We start from the raw sequence: 18,504 nt of genomic DNA, 5'->3' as shown, positions 1-18,504 counted from the left end.
GGACCTCGAGTGGCGGTGCAGCCGCCTACTAGTGCATCAACATTGGCCGTAGCGGGCCGGGTGGTGTCGGCCCGATCTGAAGTAGGGCTGCCATCGGCCCGAGGTGTCTGGCGGGCCCCACAGCATCAGCCCATCGGATGAACTGCTGAGGAGGGGCACCGACACTGAACTGCTTGATCTGCCAACCTATATGCCCCCGAGTGAGAGCCCCGGAAGATCTTGGCCGCCCCTGGGGACTGCCCGGTGAGTGAGGCGATCCTGCTGCATGGGTTGTAGTGACATATGGGGCGGGTTCCCCCCTCCCCGAGACACAGAGAGTGTTCGCCACGCTTGCCGCGGAATTGATGCCATGCCTCGGGGGAGTGGGCTTTGGCTGTCGCGGTGACCCAGCCCTGAAGATCTGAGCAGCGGTGCGGCCCCGGGGAGTGGTGATGGTGGCGTTGTCCAGAGGAGCCACCCGGATGCCAGAGGTGGTGTAGAAGGCCACTCGGAACATTGGCATGGCCGGGCCGGGGGAGGGCCCCTGCTAACGTCTTGTAAGTGCCCAGAGGCGGAAACACGCCACAGGGGATGCCCCCAAAGTCCACCTGATATGAGAGACGCCTGAGAATTGACATATACAGCCAGGAAGAGCTGTGAGGTGTTATCAGGTACAATTTTAGAATTGGTAAGGAGCCGCCCAGGAGAGCTCTGGGGACGCCATCCGAAAATTCGGGGAGATCCTGGTGGGGGTGCTGACTATAGCGTCTGCTTCGAGGTATGGAGGACCTTGCCAGGGAGTTAGATCCGCCGCGCCGGAGATATCTTGACTGTAGGGGGGAATTTAAAAGCGGCGATGAACCCCTAGGTTATGAAACACCTCCCGGGGAATTGAACAACTGGAGAGAAGTGACTCGGATTGGGATATTGGGTGCGGCCTGGCAGAAGCTTGTGGCGCGAAATTAGAGACAGTCCGTTGTTGAATACTAGGGGCGGGCGGAGAAATCGCGATCCTCTCAGCGGTGGAGAAGAGGTATTTCTGATCGGAAGGCGAGATGGCGACAAAAACAGACTTGGCTAAATCTCTGTCCCGGTCCTCAAGGGGGGCCAGGAACATTCAATCCAACAAATTGGATCGCTACACGCTGCCTAAAGGGTCTCCGGTGGAATCGAAAAGGGCCCCCGTGGGGGGGGGGGAGAGGGCACTCTTGCCGGGGACGAACCGACGCTGACGGATCTCAAGGCGGCCATCACTGGTGTTCAGACATCCTTGGGCCAGAAGATGGAGGCCCTAGACAGTAAACTTGACACCGTCACAATCGAGGTGGCGCTGATAAGAGCGGCTCTCACAAAGGCAAGTGAGAAGGTCAAAACGATAGAAGTCAAGACAGCTAGCCTCATAGATGATGTGAACCAGTTGCAGCAAGAGGTGCGTAATCTCAAGGCCTCAAGAGTTCTTACCGACCGTAAGCTGGATGATTATGAAGGAAGGGCACGACGCAACAACGTTCGAATCCTGGGGGTGCCAGGGAAGTCAGAAGGCCAAACACCGGACCTATTTGTTGAAAATCTCATTCTCAAACACCTTAAACCTAAGGGTCTCAGTAATTTCTTCACGGTTGAACCTGCTCAGAGAGTCCCGGGAGGTAGACCTACACCGGGGGCTCTCCCCGTCCTATGATTGCTAGAGTTCTGAACTTTCGGTACAGAGATGTGATCCTCCAGACGGCTCGAACTGGGGCTCCATTGAGATTTGAAAATGCGACTCTCTCCTTCTTCCCAGACTTTACCCAAACGGTACAAAAGCAACGCCAGGGCTTCTTGTCGGTGAAGAAGAAATTGAGAGACAAGGGTATAAAATACACCATGATGTTTCCAGCCCGCCTCCGGGTGGAACTCAACGGGAAAGCTGACAGAAACCAGATTCCCAGACCTGAGGCGGAAAGCCGGGTTCTGGAGGTACGCTATTTTTAAATTGTCAAAATTGAAAATTGCATAAACTGCTTTTTAACTTGTTGATTTGAGAACTTTTTAAAAGCTTACCTATTTCATCTCACCGCCCTCCTACCACGCAGCCGATTGAGCGCTGCTGCGGTAATTGTTTGTTTGCTCTCACCCAGCGGCCGCCATCGCAGGCGTGCTCGCTAGCCACGCCCCCTTGAGGCCACGCCCCCTACCCCGTTATAAGGCGCCGCTCGCAAAACCCTGACAGAAACCAGATTCCTAGACCTGAGGCGGAAAGCCGGGTTCTGGAGGTACGCTATTTTTAAATTGTCAAAATTGAAAATTGTATAAACTGCTTTTTAACTTGTTGATTTGAGAACTTTTTAAAAGCTTACCTATTTCATCTCACCGCCCTCCTACCACGCAGCCGATTAAGCGCTGCTGCGTAATTGTTTGTTTGCTCTCACCCAGCGGCCGCCATCGCAGGCGTGCTCGCTAGCCACGCCCCCTTGAGGCCACGCCCCCTACTCTGTTATAAGGCGCCACTCGCAAAACCCTGACAGAAACCAGATTCCCAGACCTGAGGCGGAAAGCCGGGTTCTGGAGGTACACTATTTTTAAATTGTCAAAATTGAAAATTGCATAAACTGCTTTTTAACTTGTTGATTTGAGAACTTTTTAAAAGCTTACCTATTTCATCTCACCGCCCTCCTACCACGCAGCCGATTGAGCGCTGCTGCGGTAATTGTTTGTTTGCTCTCACCCAGCGGCCGCCATCGCAGGCGTGCTCGCTAGCCACGCCCCCTTGAGGCCACGCCCCCTACCCCGTTATAAGGCGCCGCTCGCAAAACCCTGACAGAAACCAGATTCCCAGACCTGAGGCGGAAAGCCGGGTTCTGGAGGTACGCTATTTTTAAATTGTCAAAATTGAAAATTGTATAAACTGCTTTTTAACTTGTTGATTTGAGAACTTTTTAAAAGCTTACCTATTTCATCTCACCGCCCTCCTACCACGCAGCCGATTAAGCGCTGCTGCGGTAATTGTTTGTTTGCTCTCACCCAGCGGCCGCCATCGCAGGCGTGCTCGCTAGCCACGCCCCCTTGAGGCCACGCCCCCTCCATTTGCCTCATCATGTGCCTTGGCAGGAAGCGCAGCGGACGAGCGCAGTGGGAGCGCCGTTTGCGCGCCGAAGGCGCGCCTAAGGCAAGCCCGTCTGCGCCCGTCCGCGCCTGGACGGGCCCAGGGACCAGGCATAATGAAGAATTTATTAGGTACTCCCCCCTAGAGTTGCACTCTCTCCACAACCCCGCTCTTCAATCTCTCGACCCATCCACTCTTGCCCGCCTCAAGGCAAGCAACATTCTCTCTCACTATCACTTACAGGAATCGGCCCCTATTTCTTCTTCAAACCCTAAAAACAGTAAGCCCCCCCCTAAACCTAATTCCCGGACCCTTCGCTGTCTCTATCTCAACACCAGATCCCTGGTCAAACACCAACTAGATATATTCCTGCTCCTGAAAGCGGACAGCCCTGACATACTTTTTGTCACTGAGACATGGCTCACTACTGACTCTCTGCCAGATATACTCTCGGCCATACCATCAGATTATTACATCCTGTCTGCAAATAGAAAATCAGGAAAAGTCGGAGGAGGTGTTGCCACTATCATTCATAAAGACCTCAGGTTTACCATCTTACCTCCCCTAGACCTACCAGATACGGATAACCTAGTCATCAAATCCGATACTGAGACTGGCACCATGGTGCTAGCATTGATATACCGGCCACCTACATCTATGCCCTCCTTCCCGGCTTCCCTCTCTGAGCAAATAGCAGGTCTAGTCGTTGACTATGACAAGGTCATGGTCATAGGAGATTTCAATTATTGGTACAACAACCCGGAAGCTGGGCCTCACGCCACAGAACTTTTCGAACTCCTCTCCAATTTAAACCTCCACCAACATGTCTTGATCCCCACCCATGAAAAAGGACATATCTTAGACCACATCTGGTCTCGCAATATTTCCACCTCTTGTCCTACGGCCTCACCATGCATATGGTCTGACCACCACTTACTGCAATTCTCTGTCACCATTCAGGGTCACCTCAACAACCAAGCACCCCTGGGAGGGTTAGTCAGGAAATGGAGATCCCTAAATCTCCAAGATTTCCTCTCCACCCTGACCAACTCCATCCCTACCCAGGGCCCAGACATCAATCTGATGGACAAGGCACATACCGAATGGCTCTCCTCTGCATGCAATAAACATGGTCCCCTTACCAAGTTCTCCTGCGCCCGTCGTATGGACGCCCACAAATGGTTTTCTGCCGACCTAAAAAAGCAGAAATTAGAACTCCGTCAACTGGAGAGGAAGTGGAGTCACGGCTACCACGCCACAGACAGAGCACTATACAAGACAGCCCGCAAAAATTACAATGACTCTATCCTATCTGCCAAAGCCTCCTTCTTTTCTGATAAAATTTCTAACGCCAAAAACAAATCTCGAGAAATCTTCAGAGTCGTCAACGACCTATGCAATGACGCCAGAACCTCTCCCTCTCAACCTGCCTCACAGGCAATGTGTAACCTGCTTAACGACTTCTTCAAGGAGAAAATTGACACCATAAAAAACAGCATCCAAACCAACCATGCTGCAACAGACGACTCGGATATCTGTAGAAACCCTAACACTCTTCAGGATATCCCCCCCATCGAACCACCCAAATTACTGGAGCTAATGAACCGAGTAAAATCGGGTTCACCCAACGACCCCTGCCCCCCGCACATTCTAAAAGAAGTCTATGCTGCACTCCCCCAGGGTATACTCCCTATTCTGAACACCTCCCTATCACGAGGAATAGTACCCGATTCCTTCAAAAATGCCACCCTGGTCCCTCTTATCAAGAAACCAGGTGCCGATACCTCCAACCTCTCTAACTACCGCCCCATCTCCCTTCTCCCTTATGGTGCTAAGCTACTGGAAACTCACGTAACCAGCTGCTTATCCAATTTTATCGAAACATCTGATTACTTGGAACCCAACCAAGCGGGATTCCGCCAGGCACACTCCACCGAGGCGGTGATCCTCGCCGTGCAGAACACCCTAAGGACCAATGCCGATAGCGGAATCCATCAGGCCCTCGTGCTGCTTGATCTATCGGCCGCATTCGACACGGTGGACCACACCATACTATTACACCGTGTCGAACAAGCCGGCCTCAGCGGCGCGGCTCTCTCTTGGATTAAGTCATTCCTGACGGACAGATCCCAGGCTGTAAAGCTGGAGAATTTCACAGCCCCCACACTCCCTACCACTTGCGGTGTCCCACAGGGCTCCTCACTGTCTCCCCTCCTTTTTAATCTTTATCTCAAACCCCTACTGCACTCCCTGAAAGATAGAAAGGTCATTATATTCAACTACGCAGACGATTTGCAGCTGGTATTCCCCCTCAACTCCCCGGACTCTGTCGAGGAATTTCAAAAGACCATGCTGCACATCCAGAGCTGGATGGATCGGAACCACCTTAAATTGAACCCAGGAAAGACTGAGTTAGTACTCCCTAGCAACAGTGCACTCAGTTGGGGGCCCCACTTTTGGCCATCCTCGCTGGGTACACCTCCATCCCCCTCCCAGTCAGCCAAAAGTCTTGGGGTCACTCTTAGCGCCGATCTATCACTGAAGACCCAGGTCGGAACTGTGATCTCCTCCTGCTTCTTTCAGTTAAGAAAGATTAAAAAAATCGCTCATCTGCTGACCCACTCTGCTCTCATCCAGGTGGTGCTCGCATTGGTTCTCTCGCGGTTAGATTTTTCCAACTCCACCTATCTGGGCCTTCCCCTCACCATCGCTAAACGCCGGCAGATTGCTCAAAATCAAGCAGCCAGATTAATATTCAAGAGCAATCGCAGGAAGTCAGCCAAACCTCTGTTGGCCTCCCTCCATTTGCTCCCCATCACCCATCGGATCACTTTTAAGACAGGCTGCATAACCTTCAAGGCTCTCCACGGAAAGAGCCCCAGGTTCATCAACCAACTCATTAACAAATATGAACCTACCCGCGAGCTTCGCTCTACCCATTTGTCCCTCCTCACTGTGCCGACTTTTAAAAAGAAACGACTCGGCGGATCCAGCTTTGCATATCTCGCCCCAAAGACCTGGAACTCCTTGCCCTTGTCCATCCGGAGCTGTACCAAGCTGACAGAGTTCAGACGAGCCCTGAAGACCTGGCTATTCAAACAAGCGTACGGTTAGAGCAATACACCATCTGCCCCTTCACTTACCATCTACCATCTGCTTTCTTCAGCGCCATGAGACCCCTGGGTGACCGTGCGCTTAACATATTCCGTATAGAAATAGAAATAGAAATAGAAAGCCTGTTTTTTTTACAATCCTGAGGTGGTCGTGGATTGGTTGGATAATACCCACATGCCAGGCTCCGAGAGTCAAGACAAAGCAGAGGCGGATGAACAATGATTTAGTAAATATGGGGACTGAATGGGCTTATTATTGTAGTAAGTTGCTGTGGGGTGCGGGGGGGCATGTAAATTGATCCCCTGACCTGCTGAGTTCTGAAAGTTATCTCGCTGGATTGATCAATGCAGGGGTAGTGATAGTGGATCGGGGGGGAAGGGGGGAGGTGACGGGTCTGCCAAAAGGCCCTCCTCTGTTTTCTACTTTTAGTTAACGGTAGAGTAGATTAGATTAGATTAGATGTGGACTTGTAGAGCGCGAATTGCTGCCCGGAGGCGTCCAAACGCTAAAAATAACCAGAACCTACCAGAGATCTGTGAAGGAGGTTAGCTAAGCTAAAGGGGTAAGTTAAAAAGGAAGGTCTTTAACTGTTTACGAAACACAGAGAGATTGGGATTGGCTCTGAGGTGCAGTGGCAGGGTATTCCAGGTTCTGGACGCATTGTGGGCGAACGTCCTGCCGCCCGATCTGGATCTTTTTATTCTCGGAACCACTGCTAGAAAGGTCTGGCTGGAGCGAAGACTTCTGTTGGGAGTGTAGTGGGTAACTAGGTCGCGGGTAATGCTAGGGCCAGTGTCCCAGAAGGCTTGATGGGCTATGCACATTGCCTTAAAAAGAACTCTCTGGCGAACCGGTAGCCAATGAAGGCTAACCAGTCCGGCCCTCACTGATTGTCTCCGAGGGATCTTAAGCAGTAAGCGCGCTGCGCAGTTCTGCACTGTCTGCAGCCTGCGCAGGGTGTACTCTGGGGCGCTGAGATAGAGCACATTGTTAAAATCAAGGCGTGACTGTATAAGACCCTGTATAGCCACCTGTTTGGCTTCCATGGGAAGAAGGGGAAAGATTTTATTTAACATCCTCATGATGCCAAAACAGGTGGCTGACAGTTTTGTGGCCTGAACGTTGAAAGACAGGGATCTGTCCAACCACACTCCGAGGCTCTTGAGATTGGGGGGACAGGCACACTGCTAGTTGGGGATGAGCGTTAGCTACATGCAGGGGTGCAGGGCGGGGGGAGGGGATCCAGAGTTTTGAGGGTTTATGTGTTTCAGTTTTCTTTTTGTGTACAATTTTTTTTTCACATCAGGTGACAGTATTGTATTTCAATGCTAGCGGTGTGGGGTAAATGTCTCGTACTAGTCAGGGATCGTGGATAAGAGTGTTGAGCTGGAACGTTAATGGTCTGGGTGACAAGATCAAGAGAGGGATGGTGAGTCAACTAATTAGAAAACACTCCCCGGAAGTTGCTTTGTTGCAGGAGACACATCTAGTTGGGAATCGTTGCATGGCCCTACATAGAGGGGGTTATAAACTAGTGGTGCATGCTGGGTTTACATCAGGTTCTAGGGGGGTTGGTATCCTAATTAAAAATTCCTTCCCGTTTGATTTACAGGCTACATGGTCGGACCAGAGGGGCAGGTATGTGGGTATCTCGGGGAAGCTGGGAGGTAAGACGGTTACTTTCTTATCCATATATGTGCCACCGGGCCTTCAATCCGACACTTTTAAAGATCTGAGCGCTGTCTTTCTGCCCCTGCCCCTGGGTCTCCTGGTGCTGGGGGGAGATTACAATGCCGTACTCGATGGGGAGGTGGACAGATTCCCAGCTCGTCTCCATATGACATCACGGAGGTGGCTCCCTGACTTCATTGAATCGCTGGGGTAGGTAGACAGCTGGAGAGTACGTAACCCGACTCAGAGACACTTCACACCTATATCCGCCGCACACAATAGTATGTCCAGATTAGACTACATGCTGGTACCAGCAGCCATGGCGCACACAATTAGAGAGGCAAGATACCTGGGGAGGGGTATTTCAGATCATTCCCCGATGTGGTTACAAGTCGAGATTGGGCAGTCAGCGGTTGGCAGAGTCGCTCCGATTAATGCATGGCACTTGAGGGACCCAGCCACAAAGAAGGAGATATGCCGAATTTCGGAGCACTATTTTCAAGAAAATGTAGTTACAGTCGACTCAACACAGTCTCTGTGGGAGGCATATAAAGTAGTTCTGCGGGGTGAGGTCCTCGCCTTGATTGCAGGTAAAAAGAAGTTACATCAAGCAGAAGTAGTCAGAGTAGAGGCGGAAGTTGTGGAGTTGGAGAAAACGGTGGCTGAAACGGCTGCTCACGGAGACCTGCATTTGTTGAAATTGAAACAAGGTGAATACAAAGGCCTCTCCAGGGAGAGGGCAGTCTTGCCTAACAATGACGTACAAAGTCGAGTGTACGAATTTGGGGACAAGGCCGGTAAGTTAATTGCCTGGTTGGAACGTGGTGAACGGGCCTCTCGTTTGGTGCCTGAGCTAGAGGGGTCGGGACCAGATAACATCACGGATCCGCAGGCAGTGGCGGATACCTTTTCTGAGTATTTTAAAGATGTATATACCTCAGCGAATAGTTTTACCGAGATCGAGAATGGCGAAATGATCAGAGATATAGTTATGCCGAGCCTCTCAAAAGAAAATAGGGAATACTTAGACTCATCCATTACAGATGATGAAATTGCGCAAGCAATTAGAAGCATAAAATATGGGAAAGCAACTGGTTCTAATGGATTGCCCATAGAGCTATATAAACTGAATGCTCATAAGATCGCTCCGCATATCCGTGCCATGTTTCTAGAAAGCAGAGAGTCGGGACAACTTCCATATGATCAACGAGTGGCAAATATAGTAGTTATCCATAAGACAGGCAAGGCTAGGACGTCCCCTTCCTCGTATCGGCCCATCTCACTTCTCAATGCAGAGCCCAAGATATTGGCGAAATTGCTCGCCACTAGCTTGATCAAGGTCATCATAACCTTGATACACCCAGATCAGTCTGGCTTCATGCCGCGGCGCAATACAGCCCTGAACTTACAGAGACTTCACGGGATTTTGGGTGGCTCCCGGAAAATACTGGAACCGGCGGTCTTGGTGTCCTTGGACGCCACTATGGCATTTGATCGGGTTGAATGGGCGTATCTGTTTGCAGTTCTGACTAAGATGGGCTTTGGTTCGGAATTTATCGGGTGGGTTTGTTTGTTGTATGCCGCTCCTTTGGCCAGAGTGATCGCAAATAACTGCAAATCAGCTGATTCTTCCTTGGGAGGGGCACGAGACAGGGATGTCCATTTCCCCCACTTCTTTTCGCGCTGGCGTTGGAGCCGCTGGCGGCATTGGTCCGATGGGACCGGTCGATACGCAGCCTGCGATGGACACCGGAATGGGAGGATAAAATCTCGCTTTATGCGGATGACATCCTCTTATATCTTACTAACCCCAGAGTGTCCCTGAGTAACTTCTTGGATGTCCTGACGATATTTGGTAGATACACCGGGTTTGCAATAAACTGGACGAAGTCGGTATTGTTTGTTATATCGGGTGATCCGCCTATGATACCGCAGTTGTGCCCTATAAAGATCGAACTGGTGGGATTTGGGTACCTTGGTATCTACATAACGCTAAATCCGAAAGCGAGATATGCTAATAATTTGGACCCCCCCTTGAAACGGCTCAGAAGAGATGTGGAACGCTGGAGGGCTCTCCCCCTGTCATTACTCGGTAGGGCGGTGTTGTTCAAGATGATGGCCTTGCCTCGGTTCCTATACGTACTCCAAAACACGTTGGACCCGGTGCCTGTTGCTTACTACAGGGAGATTGAGACACTCCAACGGCAACTTCTTTGGGACGGCAGGGCCCGCATTGCCTTTGTCAAGCTGACTCTCCCGTGGTATGATGGAGGCATCGGTCTCCCAGACTTGAAGAAATACTACTGGGCCGCTCATCTTGCGGCAGTGAATCACATAATCCATGGCCCCCCGGGGGACCCAGGCTATGCCATGGACCGTGGACAGGTGGAGATATAGTTAAAGCTTTGTATACGAAACCGGGAAGATGTACGCTGGCGGGCCCGACGGCACATGCAGTACATGTCTGGCATGCAGCTACAAAAGGTTTGAGATGGGAAGGGAAACTGATGATGGCCACCCCCATGTTTGGCTCGGAGAGGCTCGGGAGCCTGTGGAGAACTAAAGGGTTCGATAAGTGGGATCTTATTGGAATTAGTCGGATCAAGGATGTGTGGGGAGGGGCTGTATGCAGACTTTCGAGTCACTCCAAAAACAATACAGCCTACATGATGATGAGCACTTCCGATATCGGCAGATTAGGCACGCCCTTCTCACATGCATACCTCTAGGCACAGAGCTTCCGGAGGCCTCCCCCCTTGAGGACCGAGCACTAGATGGTCACCTCCCAGAGAAAACCATTTCCCTGATCTATAAGAAGCTAATAAATAATATGGAAGACCCACTTGGGAGCATTAGAACAGCGTGGGGAGCGGACGGATTGGAGATGGACGATGAAGATTGGATTGAGGCTGTCTCCTCCCCCAAAGTGGTTGCGGTTCAGATGAGGCTTAGGTTGGTACAACTTAAGATCGTTCATAGATCATATGTCACAGGGCCTAGACTGGTCAACATGGAGAGGGCGTCGAGCGGAGACTGTAGGAGAGGTTGTGGGGAGCTGGGCACTTTCATACACATCCTATGGCACCGTGAAGAGATACAAAATTATTGGACGAAAACACACGATGTGATTAAAGACGTGATGGGGGTAGAGATACGACCGGAGGCCCGGAGATGTATATTGAACATATGGGAACCCACGGATTTGAATGGATATCAGAAACAGTGGGTGACGTTGGCGTGTATGGTGGCGAAGCGTAACATTGCACAATTATAGGGAGGCAGCCAGTCACCCCAGCTTACCAAGTGAGCCCAAGCCTTAGATTGGTGTATGTTCAGGGAGAGGGCTGTATATGTTGCCAGGGGTTGTCCAAATAAGAGGGGGAAGATTTGGGGGGCCTGGTATAGGCACCGCGGCAATTTGTGTACACCCCCGACGAGACAGATAGAAGTCGATGCGCTGGAATCCCCGTGATCCCAAAAACTTTGTAAACTGTATTTTATGATTCTGTACGAATAACAGTTCAAACCTCGCATAAATGTCATATGTTGCTCACCTGATGCTATTGTATTGTATTGTTTGTTTGATTTTCATTTAATAAAAATATTTTTTTTTTTAAATCAGTCAATCATCAACACATTTGCAGGTGTTCTTTTCTTTTCTATAGGAAACCTCTCCTAGCCAGCTAGTGAAATCAGGTCTTGAATCCAAATATCAAAGGATGGAGTCCTTGCTGATGAACACTCTTTATTTACCATGAGCAGCACCCTTATTTACCATAAGCTATAGGATACCCGCACTATTACTGGGAATCGGTTCTGTGGGGGAAGCCTTCCACAGTAGCCGGCAGGAGTTCTGGTGTGTAGATCACTACGTGAACAGATGTTAACAACTCCACATTCGAGGGGCACCTTTCATGATGGCAAATAACTGGAGTGGTGATCCTGGGCATGGAGTTACTTCTTCTGGCATTTTCAAACCAGATACAGGCAATCTCAAAAGTCCTAGACCCGAATGGAGATTAACAACTCTAGTCTTGGAATTACTAAATCAGTTACTGCATGTGATTCCTGATTCTGGGCCCTTTCCAGGAACATTTTCCTGTTGCTTTTAGCCGGAACCAAAATGTGTGTGGGAAGCCATCAGGTTTTACATGCAACTGGAAAAACCTTAAATCATGTGGTGTGGCATCTCCCACAGAAATACCACTCTGCAGACAACTTGAACCGGGACTCCTAGAAAATGCATATTCCAATATTCTTACTCCCGTACTAGTGAAGGTGATGTGTGTATTTCACTGAAGTCGAGCATCAAACATGTTAAATTGTAATCGGTACATGTTTTGAGATGTTTACCATTTTTGAGTGGTGAGGTTTCTTGGCACTCTTCCTCGCTGGCATTTTCACAACACACTTCCCAGTGGCTCGAACCTCGTTTTTTCACCTTTTTCTTTTTTTCCATTGTGTACAGATGTTTGTTCGCTTCACTCTTTGTAATAGACAGGTGTTCAGCAATGTCCAGGGCTTTTTTGGGAGAGGAACCATTCTTTAAAAATTTCAGAATTTTCACATATGTCTCTAGAAGGAAACAACCATATTATAAATTTGGTGAAACAAATAGATTGCATTCAATGTTTGTGAACTGTGAGCTTTTATTTATAATTGTATGATTTGAGCATGTACGTCAATTCACCAAAATGACAAGAGTAGCGTAAGTGACATCCCAAAGCTTTTCATTCCAGTAGCCTTACAGGAAGTGACATCATAGGACCCGATGTCTACCCAACAAGTGAAGTCACATGACATGTGACCCTGATGACATCACCTGAATTAAATCACTAAAGTTAAGAACCCTACAATAATTGCAAGATGAAAAACATTCTTTGACAATTCCTAAAGCAGATACATGTCTAGTTTAGTTATCAAAAATACTTCAACTAATATACAGTCATACCCATTTGCAAAAAGTTGCAATTGCATATGCGAATAGTCATAAACAGCCATAACCTAAAATGCCCAGGCTTAATGAGTGAATGACAATATTTTAAACAAAGAATTCAGAACACATCTATTGTTTGAAATTTTTTTACCATGTGCTTTGATAATCTGAAAGTGAAAGTAGAAGTATAAATTATTTGCTATATATAATAAATACTTTAGTAAACAATATGAAAATACTATAATGTTAGGATCTTATACAGTACCACATATCACATAGAGCTTCTTCTTGCTCTGACGGAATGGTGAAGGCTAATGATGTCTAGACCAGAAGGGTGCAATGTGGGTACCCTGCTTCCATTACCCAGACCAGCATCCTCAGGTACAGTCCCATCCTTTGTTTGCCAGTACAAACTCCAGTGCTCAGTCTCAGCACACACAGCCGTGGCGCGTGCAGGTAAAAGCGTTGTGCCCAGGTTGGGGGTGGGGGTGGGGTCATGCGACAGACGAAGACGATGAAAAAATAAAGATTTATTTAATGTTCCCTACTCCTCGTCTGCCGGAATCCCCTCCCCCCCCTCCCCCCACCCAGCCCCACCGCTATTAGCTGCACGAGCCGCGGCTGAGCACACAACCACACTGGCACCACGTCTGATATCCCCAGGCAATGCTACAGCCTCTAGTGCTTCCAATACATATTTGTCGGTGAGCGTACTGCAATTTGATTTTCTGCCTGAGGTGATTAGGTCTCCCATTTAGCCAAATTAAACGGCATTTATGTAATTCACTTCAGCAGGATAAAAGACAGGGAGGGTTTGCTGGGATTCAAGTTTATGTGCATTGCGATGAAACCCAGACCCCTGTAGTACAAGCCCTAGTCTTCTGAACCACCAGCTCTGGTTTATACTAAAGCACAGCGGCAAGATTAACAACTCTTATCAGGATTATAATTATAGTAATGGTCAGTATCAGCAGCACCCAGCACAGGTACTTCTTAGCAAAGATGTTATACTAGTGATGGGCAAAGACAGATCTTCCCAGTACGCCTCATACACTTTTTATGACATATTACTAGCACATTTCAGCAGAGCTGCCATATAAATAATGGCAAATGAAACAGAAACATGACCAACACTTCTCTGTCTAAAATAGTGCTTAGTTCATTGAATCTGTCTCCCATTTATAGCAGTTGATGGACTATTTACACCATGATACAGTAAATAGTCCACACACCCCTCCCAGAATCCAGCACATACTGTCTAGAACAGGAGTCTCCAACCTTTTCTGTAGTGAGAGCTACTTCTGTTCAAGGAAAGTCCTCCCGAGCTACTAGAAAGTTTTGTCATTGTTAAATAGTGATGCTTCCATTTTTTGGCCCTGGTTACAGCTCACGGTACTGTTGCCACTCTTCTTTCATGGTCCATTGTTTACACACATGGTGCAACTGATAGAGCAGCACTTACAACATGGCCAGTGTCATTGTGCTTTAGTTAGACTGAGTGGGTACAGGTGGTCATGTGGCATACCCCATAGACAACACAGTATGTGTTTGAGTGTTATAATAAGGCCCTTGGTTTGGCTGGATGTCATTCTAAAGGTCTTGAGTTGAGTGTTGTCTTCTTTAATATGCACAGACTCTTTGAATGAGTTATTGGGCTTGACTTCACCTCTGAAAGCTACTTTGGGGGTGCTAGAGATCTACCAGTAGCTCCTGAGCTACTCGTTGGAGACCTCTGGTACTAGAATCTCTGCCTTCAACCCTGCACAGCGTTAAACTGTCCTTCAGCTACATGTTTGCTATACAAATACCACATACATATACATACTGGGAAGGGATCAACTTTACACATATTTAAAACCTTTACATATTGTATGTTATAACAAAGTATGAGACAACAAAACATATAGTGTCAACATTATTTTTTTCTAAAACCATAATGCATGTGCACATATAGATGTCTTCCATGAAATATTTTCTTACAGAAGCTCCCTTTCTGCTCTTATTGCACATTAACTCAAGAGCCCACATGCTGGTGCTTAGAAACACTCAGCTGGAGTGCATCACTGTAACTATCATTCCACCAGTCAGTATAACTGTGAAATCAGTTATGAGGCCCTTTAACAGTAATGCTTAATGAACGGACAACATGAAAAGGGCTTCTAAACTTTGGTACTAGTCTTATCTGAGTCTTTTCCTCTGGCTGTTCACTTCACATCTCATGTCCAGTGGATACAGGAATGCAGCTGGAGCCTCTGTAGCATTTTGTTACTTCCACTTACTAAGTTGATTCAGCCCTCATCAGGAATGTCAAGCCCAGGCTGAGCCACAGAAGGCAAGTGGAGGTGCAAAGATTGTCTTCTACTGTTAACTGGCTTGTGCATCAGCCACCGAGGTGGCCAGCATGTCTATCCCTGGGCCCAGCCCACAAACAAAGTTCTAGGCTTCTCATTTTAGAAAGGGGCACCATCGCTACCGCTGAGAGTCACGTGCTGAAGGGGTTGTACTTGGCTCAGTTCGCAGAGCCACGGTGGAAAAGATCCCAGGACATCACAGGCAAACAACCTCAACCCTCAGGGCTGTGGCACGGAGTAGCGTGCTTCAACACCCCATCAGGGGTAACAAGCGCTATATCAATACAAACCTTATTTCCTCCTCTATCCTTCTGCTATCATTCCAAATCCAAATAACTGACTAACCTTTCCTCCACTTAAAATGTACTTGCCTGTTTCACTATACCAATTCAACACTAATCCTCTATGGGTCCTGGAGTAGCGTGCTACTCGCCGAAAAAGCGCTTTGACGCCTCATCAGGGGTAGTAAGCGCTATATAAATGCAATTACAATACAATACAATAAAGTAGGCCCATTTGGCCCTGTGGCACCCAAACTGCTTCTAGAAATAAGCCTCTGCAGCTACACATAAATAACAGTAACAGTAGGCCACTCCAAAACACGGGAGGCTCTGCCACTGCTTTTCGAGTAGGTCAACGGGACGGAGATTTCTCTACATTTGAGAGGCAGCCAGGGTTCGCGGGAGTTGTCCTACTCCTGCACAGCTGGACGAAGTTAATGACTTTAGGGACAGCTACATTGTAGATCTGGACAATGAGCACACGAGGAGGGATGTATGACATTACAACGCATGCTTTTACCACGCATGCTTTTACATCGCTGTTTTTTGCAACGCATACCATTACAACGCAAAGCGCTTTGGGGTGCTGGATAGTGAATAGTTTAATTTACTATTCCAACTCCAGTCCCCGTGGATAGTAGGGAAGGTGTTGGATAGTAAATTAAATCTATTCCCCATCCAAGAGCGCCCCCCAGCGCAATGCGTTGTAATGGTTTGCGTTGTAAAAGCACTGCGTGGTAAAAGTTGAGTTGTAAAGGATGTTTCCCCACAAGGAGCAGCGCCTGAAAGGTACAATGACTATCAATTGCCACGTAGCCCGACACGGAACTGATCCTTTTGAGGTTTGAGTGTGGTATTGCGATTTTATTGAGGCTTATTAGGGTATGTGTTGCAGGGTTTAAGAGGAAGGACATTACGAGGCTTGTGAGCACAGCTGCAATGCCTGATGGATATTGTAGTATGACAAAATGACAGGACTTTGAACCAGGGCTCTTAAACTCGAACATTACTAAATAGGGGGCATTAGCCATACAATGTGGAGAGTACTAAACAAGTAAAAACTTCACCTGGTCCTAGATACTGGAAAAAAGAGAAAATAAATTAAAAAAAACACTTTCTAGTGATGTATGCTGTGCATGGCACGTGTAGTCCTTTTTCACTGTTGAAGACCCAAATGATTAAGACCCATTTCGGGTAGAAACGCGTAATTCTTTGTCTGTTTGAGAATAAAATTACTTACCTACGTCCCACTGGAGGGCTTGTTTTCGCACTGTGGATCCTGCGTGGAAATTTGGTGTTATATATATATATATATATATATATATATATACTGTAAGGAAACTGGATTATTGACATAAACTCTTAGAAATTCCATATGGCAATTAGAGACCATTATTTTCAAGGAAGAAAAAGTGCATAATCTGGACCCTACCCACAAAGAGTAAATATTTGTCAAACAAACAGATGGTGGTAGCCCATAGGTATGTGTACACCAGGATTTGTGTAAACGAGCACGTGTACAATGTACACGACAATTATTGTGATTATGAGCACACTGCCCCATTAGGGGTTTCTAATATTATGCTCATCAAATCCCTGATCAGTCTGCACTCCTAGGAGCCATTAATATGCCCATAAATGTAAACCGCAGTTACTCTAGGTTATACTTTTCAAGAGTATATGTTGGACCGTACTCATAAGCAGGCTTGTGAATTTCACACAGAGGCAATAATGGATCTGCCAAATGACTTGTTGATAGAACATGACATAATGAGTGTGCAAGGAACAGGTTCATGTTTTTTCCCCAAGTTAATAGTATTCACTGTATCGCCGTGGGAAGAGTGAAAGGCTGAGTGAACCCGCCTGGGTTTAGACCTGTGACCATGGGGGTAAAACAATTGTTCTTGTAGAGCATTCATCACACCATTGAGCCGCAAGATCTAGCTAATGGTTCAGTTTAGATTCTGTAGCTAAAAGCACATACCTGGCCCTGCTACGTTGTTGTTGACTTCTAATACCTTAGTTTCTAGTCTGGGCCTGTTGCTGGTGCATGGTTCTCTGTGATTTAGAATTTCGAATGCTTTCAACAGCAAATCTTAATTCCAGTGGGAAGATAATTAACACATACACCTTAGACTATTCTGAATAAAAACATGTCTTGTGCATTTGTACGCCAGTGGGGATTTACCTATATTTTCCTAAAAATGACTAAAACTAAAATCTAAACACACACACACACACTTCTACTTCAAGTGACGGCCTAAACATCCACATTTTTGCTCTACCTGTCTGGCATCGAAAAAAGCAGCAGGGTTTTGTGTTTAGGGAGGCGTCGTAAGCTAAAGATAGGCTGTTTGCTACACTGTGCTCTCAGTAGATAAGTTAGAATTTGTTTCTATAGCCTTCCTTCCTAAGGTAAGTGCTCAATATGTGAGCTGTTATATTGGTCACCTAAAAAAATACCAGGTAGGCTCTTAGTCCACACCACTGATCTGTACAGAGCCCGACTCTCATCGACGTGCATTCACGCAACCTGGCCTTCTGAATCCAGGACTATAGAGTAACATATTGATGTCCTGACCAGCATTGAAAAGGAAATGAAAAGTCAGGTCTACAACATAACTACATTTTCATTCAGGGTTTCGAGACCCACACATATTGCAGAAAGTGTACAAAGTCAGATGTTTTTCATTTAATTTCACACCGCAAGCTATGATTACCAGTCGAAAGTCTGAGTCTCCAAGAAGATAATGGCGCTCTCACAGAAGGCTTTAGACCCCATCGGCCTGAGTCTCAATTATCGATCCACTAAAGGTGTATGTTTTTCCCACCTCGTTATTGCTGCACAGGCATAGTCTAAACAGACCACTCTTTCAGTCGATTGTCTTGTGAAAATATATCAATTTATTAAATTTTTACTTTTTTTATTTCAAAATTCATAACTTATTTTGCATTTTTGAATTGAATTTTGTTTTTGATCTACATTGTGCTCATTGAACATTTAAGGAATATGAAACAGTGGAGGAGGGTAATTTAGATTCTTATCTCTAGGAGAACAATATCACAAAGACATAACACATTGTGATG

The 18,504-nt window shown here is 47.3% G+C and overlaps 1 protein-coding gene across 2 annotated transcripts in view; it reads right to left on the bottom strand.

Moving 5' to 3' along the window:
* ZBP1 (Z-DNA binding protein 1) overlaps positions 1-18,504 on the bottom strand; it is a 222,354-nt gene that overhangs the window by 147,248 nt on the left and 56,602 nt on the right. For both annotated transcript variants that reach the window (XM_078651963.1, XM_078651964.1), the window contains exon 2: positions 12,203-12,424. In XM_078651963.1, coding sequence (XP_078508089.1) covers positions 12,203-12,424 — 222 coding nt within the window. The remainder of the gene's footprint in view (positions 1-12,202; positions 12,425-18,504) is intronic.

Source organism: Lissotriton helveticus, chromosome 7, assembly GCF_964261635.1.
Source record: "Lissotriton helveticus chromosome 7, aLisHel1.1, whole genome shotgun sequence".
Taxonomy (NCBI): domain Eukaryota; kingdom Metazoa; phylum Chordata; class Amphibia; order Caudata; family Salamandridae; genus Lissotriton; species Lissotriton helveticus.
This window is presented reverse-complemented; position numbering and strand designations above follow the sequence as displayed.